This window comes from Etheostoma cragini, chromosome 12 (genome assembly GCF_013103735.1).
Source record: "Etheostoma cragini isolate CJK2018 chromosome 12, CSU_Ecrag_1.0, whole genome shotgun sequence".
NCBI lineage: Eukaryota > Metazoa > Chordata > Actinopteri > Perciformes > Percidae > Etheostoma > Etheostoma cragini.
This window is the reverse complement of record NC_048418.1, coordinates 4170-13384: the sequence shown is the minus strand read 5'-3', so window position 1 is coordinate 13384 and position 9215 is coordinate 4170. Positions and strand designations below refer to the sequence as shown.

The following is a 9215-nucleotide window of genomic DNA, read 5'->3' as shown; positions in this document are numbered from 1 at the left end:
CCCCCCCCCCCCCACACCCAGAGCTTTCAGCATCTCTGGACGGATCTCATCAATCCCTGGAGCCCCATACAGGACTCCATTCAAGGTCTCCAAGAAAGACTCCCAAATTTTGGTGCTTATGCATATACAACAGTCAAAGTCCATCTGGACCTGGCTCTAAATGGGGGCCTTCACTTCATCTCTCTTTTTTTTTTCTTAACTTTGAATGTAATTTTATTCTAAAATGTACTGTGGTACGACAATAAGAAGAAATCTTGAAATCTTCCTAATTTACAAATAGGGTTTTTTGCACCATTCTTTTTATGGCCCCTCAACCGAGATCACTTTGCCACGTGAGACCCTACCAGGAGCACAACGTTCAAGACAACACAGCCCTCAGGAAACTAACCCCTAACCCTTTTTAATCCCCTTTTATATTCAGGCAAGGTTCACTGAGAGGAAGCTTCTTTTTTGTAGGAACACTCTGACCATATTCATAAAGTTCCACATTCATACCTGGAAGCTGCCCACTACAACCACAGTCTGATCTGCTGCCACTGAGCAGCTCTACTGGAGTGTTTGGGGCTTAAGGGCACCTCTGTAGTGGCAATGAGGGAGGTACAAGCACTGCGTTTTATCTTCCCCCACACAGGTCTTATCCTGTCAGTCTGGGGCTGAACTGATGACCACCCGTTTACAAAATCGCTTCTCTAACCTCTAGGCAACCACTGCTGGTTCTGAAAAAAATGGTGAGGTATCAGTGCATCCCTATTTATTTCAGTCAGCAGGGACCTCTGATGTTGGCAAAATGTCTTTCAGCTGAAAGTTTCAACGTTTCAAATCTTGGTTGACCTGAGCCAAAGTTAAATTTTCTATTTAAACTACCAGTTTAATCTTTGAATAAAACAAAAAACTCACTGCTGAGGTCACTGTGAAGGTCAGAGGTCAAGTGCCTTAGAGTAGACATTGACCCCTAACTGCATGCTGACATCATCAAGCCCTCATAACCCTTACTCCAACTATCTGACTCTAAACGTCCTATCTTTATAATCTCTAATGTTTCTGCTCTTTTCTGTGAATGCTAAGTAATCATAATATTATGTGTATTTTAATCTGCTTTAACGCATGCTCTCTGAAGGATGCCACTGCAACATCATTTTTTGCGGATTTTGATAAGATGGTGAGTTTTACAAATACATTTTACTTTTCAAATACATAATGTGACTTAAAATGCTGTATTCATTTCTTTTAAATACCCGTATTTTCTTGAAACTGTTTGTTGTAATATAACATTTTTATCCTGACTTTTTTCTCATTGATGTTAGTCAACAGACAGTAGTTCTGTTTCACATGCTTTCTGCATGCTTTACAAGTTGGCTCAACTGATACTTAAAGAAGGAAGTAAAACACTGCAGACCGCTGATTGGCCATATATAGTATATACAGTATATATAAATTAAAAGATGTATTAACATTATGTTTTTGCATCAATTATAAACACGTATCTAGTTGTGATATAAACTCTTTTCCACTCTGCTGTCATTGATCTTTTGTGACCGAGTTGTTGTTTGAAAGCTGCTGTAGTGAAGTGTGTGGTCGATACTTTTAACTTGTATTGAGTTTGAGATGAACAACACGAGCGGATACAAAGACTGGACTATTATTTATGAATGGTTAATTTAAAATTGTGTAATTCTTAAGCTTTTGTTACACTTTATGCAAAATGTCAGCATCCAGAGTTACCGTTCGAACAGTTCTAGGCTTGACCAACATCTTTCTTTGCAAAAGAATGAAGTTAACCCTGAATCAACTGAGGCTACAGAAACATCACAAACAGAAGCTGCTGAAGTAAAAGACAAGCCTGCAGCTCCCTCTGCTGGAGAAATGATAGATGAACCTACAGTTCCCCTTGCTGCAGAAAAGCTAGAGGAACATACAGCTCCCCCTGCTGGAGAAAAGGTAGAGGAACATATTGCTCCCCCTGTTGGAGAAATGATAGACGAACCTGCAGCTCCCCCTGTTGGAGAAATGATAGACGAACCTGCAGCTCCCCCTGGCGGAGAAAAGGTAGAGGACCATTCAGCTCCTCCTCCTGGAGAAAATGTGGAAGACCATGCAGCTCCCCCTGCTGAAGAAAAGGTGGCGGACCATGCAGCTCCCCCTGCTGGAGAAAAGGTGGAGGACCATGCCGCTCCCCCTGCTGAAGAAAAGGTGGAGGACCATGCAGCTCCCCCCGCTGGAGAAAAGGTGGAGGACCATGCAGCTCCCCCTGCTGGAGAAAAGGTGGAGGACCATGCCGCTCCCTCAGCTGGTGAAGAAGATTCAGCAGAAAGTTCTCGCAGCCTTAAGGAGAAACCTGATGTGAGTGGATGAGTTAATCTAAAAAACTCACAAATCTGCCAGCTGTGATTCCCTGATCATTATCATCATCATTATCATCATCATCATCATGTTCTTCATCCTCATCTTCATCATACTCCTCTTCATTTATAGTGTTGTTCTTATGTGATCCTGAAAATTAGTGAAGTGTAACTAAATTAGATACATTTTAATACATTGTTGGAATCAGTGTTATTGCTATTTTTAATAACATCCCTCCTTGAGTTCATTTTAAGTTTTAATGGGATTTTCTTCTCTCTCTCCAAAGGCAATGGTTGGTTCTTCAGACTCTGAGAAGGCAGAACGTAGTGAGGTATGTATCCCTGCTCATTTGGTTTGTCGGCTCTGTTTTTACCCCAAGTGAAGGAGTTCCAATACCTAGAGTTGTGTTGTCTGCGGGGGGGTTAATGGAGCAGGATGATGGCCGAAGGATGGGCTTAGCAAGGAGGGTATCACATTGTTGCAGCGTTCATCATCATGAGAGAGGGTCCTTCCCGCCAGTCTTCATTCACAGAGTTCCTCATCACCTAAAGTCATGTGGCTGTTTTGTTTACACCACCAGTTATTATGATGTCATGTTTTTTTAACAGTTGAATGACAATTCAAGATTTAACTAGTTATCAGTTTCCCATCTATTAATGATGGTTATTATAAATCAGAAAGTTACTAGGAGAGCACTTATATTTGATATTTTTTGCCACACAGTGTATGTGTGTTGAGGGCATCCAGGCTTATTACTTATAGATGATCAACAATTATAAATGTTTTTCATTATCTTTGATAATTGATTAAAGAATTCAATAACGTACTTTAGCTAAACAGCCATGCCATCGCTCTCTCCTTTCTCCTGCCCGATGTGTGAGATGTTTAGTTACTCCTCTGCATCCTTTAGCGATAAGGGTGTGTGTAACAAGTGTAGTTTATTTATGGACATGGAGGCGAGGCTTAGTGAGTTAGAAGTCCGTTTCCGCACCATGACAGATCAGTCGTTAGTTACTGTAGCTAACCCCCCCCCCGGTAGTCGGCGCGGGCTGGCCTGAGCCTGAGTTAGCCTCTGGTAGCCGTCCCCCGGCATCTCCTGAGCAGCCAGGACATAGTGCCTGGGTGAATGTGCGACGCGGAGGAAGAGACAGTCGTAAGCTTTCCAAGGCCACGGACCGCTACCAGCCTGTTAGCGTTTCTAACAGATTTTCCCCACTCAGTAAAACTCCCGCTGAGAAACCAACTCTGATTATCGGCAGCTCTATTTTGACAAACGTGAAGTTAGCGAAGCCGGCAGCCATAGTTAAGTGCATCCCGGGGGCTAGAGCGGGCGACGTTGAGTCTTATTTGAAAAGTGTCTTGAGATAACTCTTGTTATGAATTGATACTATAAATAAAATTGAATTGAATTGAATTGAATAATGGTAATTTACATTTTGAACATACAAAAAGTAATTAGACCATAATACAGTTATGAATCTGATATTTAGTTCTGTCACCATTACCTAAATGGTTTCATGTTGTGTGAAGCTGTTCTACGTCAGGGTTCTAATCCACTTTCTAATGGATTCTGAGGAGTGTTTATGATGATTTGATGCCATGAGTAAAGTTATGAAGCACACTAAATTACTAAATAGCTGACATGTTGTTTAATGGTTTGTTAGAGATACGTTACCATGATAATAAATCATTGATGAAGTCAGTAATTAATCTGGAATTAAAGGTTCTTGATTTCTCATCAAACTATATGTGATTAATGTACGTGTGCTGCTGTAACACCGCGATTATTTTGAATCAATATCTATCTATCTATCTATCTATGTATCTATCTATCTATCTATCTATCTATCTATATTTGGTTTTCTAAGATTCCTTTCATACATTGTGTTGATTTGTGTTGGACCCAAATACACTTTGTTTTCCAAACAATACACAGCCAAGATTATTTCTGGATGTAACTTACCGTAAAGAAATCTGAAATGATTTGTGTTTGCACGCAGACTTGTCCCGTTGACAAAGACAAAACAACTCCAGATGAAGCAGCTCTATCGGTAACTTTCATAATCAAGTCTTTTCTTATCTGTCATATTGCCGTCACGTTGAGCATGCACCTGTGTTTGTCCGTTTACAAAGCAAAAGGTAGAAATGATCTGTTATCTGCCAACTCTTTTCAAAGACATTACCACTAGTTTTATATTTAGTTTTGGAATTCATGGTCAAGAAACAAAATGTACCTGAAATTATACATAATTGTTAATAAAAGCTGACATGATAGTTTGGTCCAATAGTTAAATTCAGAGGAGCATTTGTTGATGGATAATCACAGCCAACGTTTGGTCAGTCACTGTTGATTCCATTTCCATTTTTAATGGCAGTAAATAATGCCACATATGTAGCCCTAGTTTAGAAAGCATACAAATACATTATCAACCAATCTGGTACACCTAGGCTTCTAGCAAACTTCATTCAGTTATTCCTGGGAAATCTGGTCAAAAGAAAGCTATGTTTCTGATATAGAAGCTTTGGAAATTGATCAAATCTAAGCCAATGTCAACAGTGAAACAGAAACAATTGTTAGAAAGATGTCAGAATACGTTGGTGCTCATAGCTGAAGCTTCTTCATCTCAGCTGTACTTCTTAAACCGAAATATTTCACATATCTGACATGTATTTGTGAAAACTAGAACACAATTAACTTTAGTTAACTGTACAAATATCTAATGTATACTGAAATAATATCATGAAAATGGCAGCATAAACAATTTGGGGTTTAATGAAGGTTCATCTAATCGTATCAGTGTCTAAAGGCATTAACCCATAACATGAACATAATTAGACTAACCAATCAAACCAAATCTTTAGTAATATGTCAATAAGATACAACGGATAAACCCTAATTCACTTTGATGATAAGTTCTAGCTGCAAATTCAACACTGAGGTCTTTAAAGTTTGGTAACACATTTGAATTTTCTTAGAAACCACATTGTGTTCTGCTACTTTATATTTAGAACACTTTTTAATAAAAGAGCTCAAAGCCATGTGTGTGTGTGTGTGTGTGTGTGTGTCCTCGCTAGGAAAAAATGCCGATCCCCTCTGTGGTGATTGAGCCTGCTTCCAGTAATGAAGGTGATGATGACCGTGATGCTGACATCATCTCTCCCACTGCCATTAGTGACAATGGTGTGACAGCTGGAAACCCCGTTATAAAACACATGAGTCCGTCTGGGGGGGTGATGGGACTCCCTGATGACTTTCTCTACAAGGTGGGATTTTTTCCTGCTTAACCACTGACCTTTGAAGCAGCAAATTAAAATGAACACACTTTTTATATAATTTTTCATACTTTTCCTCCCTGCAGGTGGAGACGATGCATGACTTTGAGGCTGCTAATTCAGATGAGCTGGAGCTAAAGAGAGGCGATGTGGTGTTGGTGGTTCCCACTGCGTCAGTGGAGGATCAGGTGAGAACAGCTGGCGACAAATTAACCCTCTTTACCCGAGACACTCGCCCACGAGTAAAAAATGCACCTCTGATTCATAGTTTAATCATTTTCAAACCATACAAGCTATTGACTTACCACCCGTTGCGTTTAAATCCTGACAAGTTAGCGGTTACGGAGGTCTCTTCTGGGTCTTTCTAGCCTCTACAGGTAGTTTTCTATTGAACCTGGAACTTCTAGCCTCTTTAGGCTTTAAATCCACACTAGCTCGCTGCTCCGTCTCTCCTCTGTGTTGTTTCCCGAAGCAAAGGCCCCAGTATGCCCATATATGGGAGACAACGTCACCCTCTTGTATAGAAAGCCAGAAGGGACAAAAAGACCAATAGGCTCTATGGAAGGCCAAGAGGAGCACATATTTGACACGCATTTGCTTGAGTAGCATTGCTGTAGGTGTAATATTAATAAATATGACATTATTATGTTATTATTGGCTTAAGTAAATGTCATTAGAGCAAAAGCGTCTTGACTTTCTTTGAAAAAATGTATGTATTTTGTCATCTGTATAAGTTATGATTATTTCTTCACAGTGTGACTCCAAAGACATATGAGAAGTCTTTTAGAGAGTAAAATGGCCTATTCATTACTTATCTGTCTGTGATATCAATACATATCTGGAAGATTCATGTTCCGTTATATTTATTTATTTGTCTTTAAGGCCCTACAACCATTTTTAACATGCAAGTGACCTCACTGCAACCCAAATATTCTAATAACCCAGTTTGTCCTTGTTCATGTTTTACAAGCTTTTTTATAAAATAAATCCATACTGTAAACTGTAAAAATGGCCTCAGGGCTCAGAGGGTTAATGGGCAACAAGAATGAACCACCTTTAAATGGAAGTGACATTTTGTGCTTGTTGTTGCAGGAGGCCGGCTGGCTCACAGGGTTCAAAGAAAGTGAATGGCTGACACTCGGCACTGGTGCTCACAAAGGACTTTTCCCAGAAAACTTCACTCAGCGTCTTGAGTAAAAGTCTCTTCCGATGGTGTTAAGAAACGAGCCGAAGCTGAAGTAAAAGCCGTCCAGTCAGCATATAGCAAACCCCTGAGGAAACCTGCTGAAGTGGTCTGCTGGACATCAAGCTTTCTCTGGTAGATGAAACTCTACAATCTACTGAAAATAACTTTCAAAGTAATAAAAAGTAGAACTATTCCCAGCATAACTGAAAACTAATAAGCATGATGTGATAGTATGGTCTACCCTTCTCTGGAATTGAGATGTTTTTTATTGTTGTTGTTGAGAACAAAAAGATGTATGATTTAATGGGAATGTTGCAGTCTCTACATGTACACACCTACAAAAAGCAGGAAAGGTGTTTCTGAAGAAAAAAAAAGAAAAGCTAACCTTTTGCACCCAGTGTGTTGTACTGATTTAGTTTCTCTGCTGGATAATATACCAGAATCTATAGTGCTGTGATCTATATAAATGTTCTTGAGTGTAACATGAAACTCTTGAGTTTTGTTTTTCAGACATTTCATAGCTGTTACTACGTGTATTTCTGTAAAATCACGGTTGAGCGTATGTGGTATCTTTTCTTTGGCATATTTGGTGATGAATTAAGTTGCTGTGTTTTAGCCAAAATAATGTTGACATTTATCATCTTAGCATTGGCAAACAAACCGAGCACATCCAGCATGCATAGGGTTTTATCTAAGTCAGTATTCAAAGAAGGAAGAAATAAAATATCTGCCCCTGTTAAAATGTTTATAGTAAAGCTGTATCATAAAAGATATGTTATGAAAAGTCTATTTGCAAGAAATGGAACCAACCAGAAGACAGTTCAATCTCATCAGTGTATGGTCATAGGGAAGGTATTAACAAATGCAATATGCAATCTGTATTGTTGCTATATTTCAGGTCTCCGTAGTCCATGAGTCGCTTAGATCAACATTGATGATGTCACTTCCTTTGATAGTAAAGTTACACTGAAATGTAAACCGTTTTTGTGATGTACAAACCATAAACATTTATGTCAAGATCAATAAAAAAGACTTCATGAGGTCCAATTTGTCAAGGTTTTTGTTGGGCCAATTATAGTTTAGATGGTTGTGGCTTGGACTCCAGTGCTGACGACTTCAGCTGCTCTTACTATACAGACCAATAAATACAAACAATAAGAAACATTATTAAGTTCATAAAATAGTAAACCAATTGCAAATGAATGAGCCACGGACCACATGAACAGAACACCATGATGATTGTTAGGGGTTAGGGGGTTAAGGTTAGGGTTAAAACGCACCACCCTGGATGAGTGCAGCAAGGGGCACGGGAAAAAGGAGACCACCGGGATGAATAAAACACTTACAATTCGTTAAAAAACAAACTGAATAAGTTAAGGTTACAGTGGTATCAAAGATGACATTGTAGGAATGGTGAGCTTGTTACTGATGTGCGCCGGCCCGTGCACCTGCTTTTGATCCCCTATCTAAGTGCCCAGTCTTCTGACAAAGCAGGGGGATCATCGAGAGACCTTTCTCTGTATCTAACCCTAGCCAAAGCCTTTGGACAAGAGCGCTCACATCAATTCAAGTACGCAATGATCCAACCAACCAACTCCCCAATGGCTTAAAAAATACCCCTGACAAGAAGAAATCCCTTTGGAAACTGAAAGGAAATGATTTCACTCTTCTTCTCCCCTCTCTTCCATCACAATATGATGGAGTAGGAGGACATAGAGCATCCTAGCCCGATCAGGCGGGGGAGCGTAAAGTCTGATTCGACTTTTCTCCCTGGCTCTGCTTCCCTCTTTCCATTTTACAACTCATGGCTTCCATCCCTCTTCTCCCCACTCTTTCCTCTTTCGTATGTGATCTCATGTAATTCACTTTTATGTAATCAGGATTTTATAATTTAACTGTAAACTTCATCCCAAACCTCTACAACCTTTAGAAAGAAAGTTACAGCATTAAAAGCTCCTAACCACACACATAAACACATTAAGAGTAATATTTTAACTACTTCCGGTAGTTCTGCAGTCACATGACCAACATAATTTGAAACAGAAGACTTAAAGATTCAAATTGAAATTCATTGCATAACTCTCTGACATTTAGAAATAAAGTTACAGCATGAAATATTTAGATCCCGGCCACTAACGCTTTAAAACGCAATTTATGCTCTAAAAACGAGTTTTCCCTCACTTCCCATCGTCGTATCAAGATGGGACTGACACCGTCATAGTCAAAGAACTCTACCCGTCCTTCCTGGTGTTCCTCCCTCACCTCAATGTCTTCTCAAAATGTTGAACTCTGAAACCGTGGCAAGACTTACTGGCGCGAATGATCAAATCACGAGTGCAGCTTATTGACACTGATTTTATTGAGAACAGTGCCTCCTGGTAATGTGCTGTGTATGGAACACAGGAAGTGATTTAAA

The 9215-nt window shown here is 39.7% G+C and overlaps 1 protein-coding gene across 2 annotated transcripts in view; it reads left to right on the top strand.

Annotated features, from left to right (window-relative positions):
- amph (amphiphysin) overlaps positions 1-7842 on the top strand; it is a 24986-nt gene extending 17144 nt beyond the window's left edge. For both annotated transcript variants that reach the window (XM_034888160.1, XM_034888159.1), the window contains 7 exons: positions 1118-1159; positions 1768-2340; positions 2627-2671; positions 4341-4391; positions 5416-5604; positions 5700-5801; positions 6706-7842. In XM_034888160.1, coding sequence (XP_034744051.1) covers positions 1118-1159; positions 1768-2340; positions 2627-2671; positions 4341-4391; positions 5416-5604; positions 5700-5801; positions 6706-6810 — 1107 coding nt within the window. In that variant the 3' untranslated portion in view covers positions 6811-7842. The remainder of the gene's footprint in view (positions 1-1117; positions 1160-1767; positions 2341-2626; positions 2672-4340; positions 4392-5415; positions 5605-5699; positions 5802-6705) is intronic.
- Positions 7843-9215: the final 1373 nt, after the last annotated feature.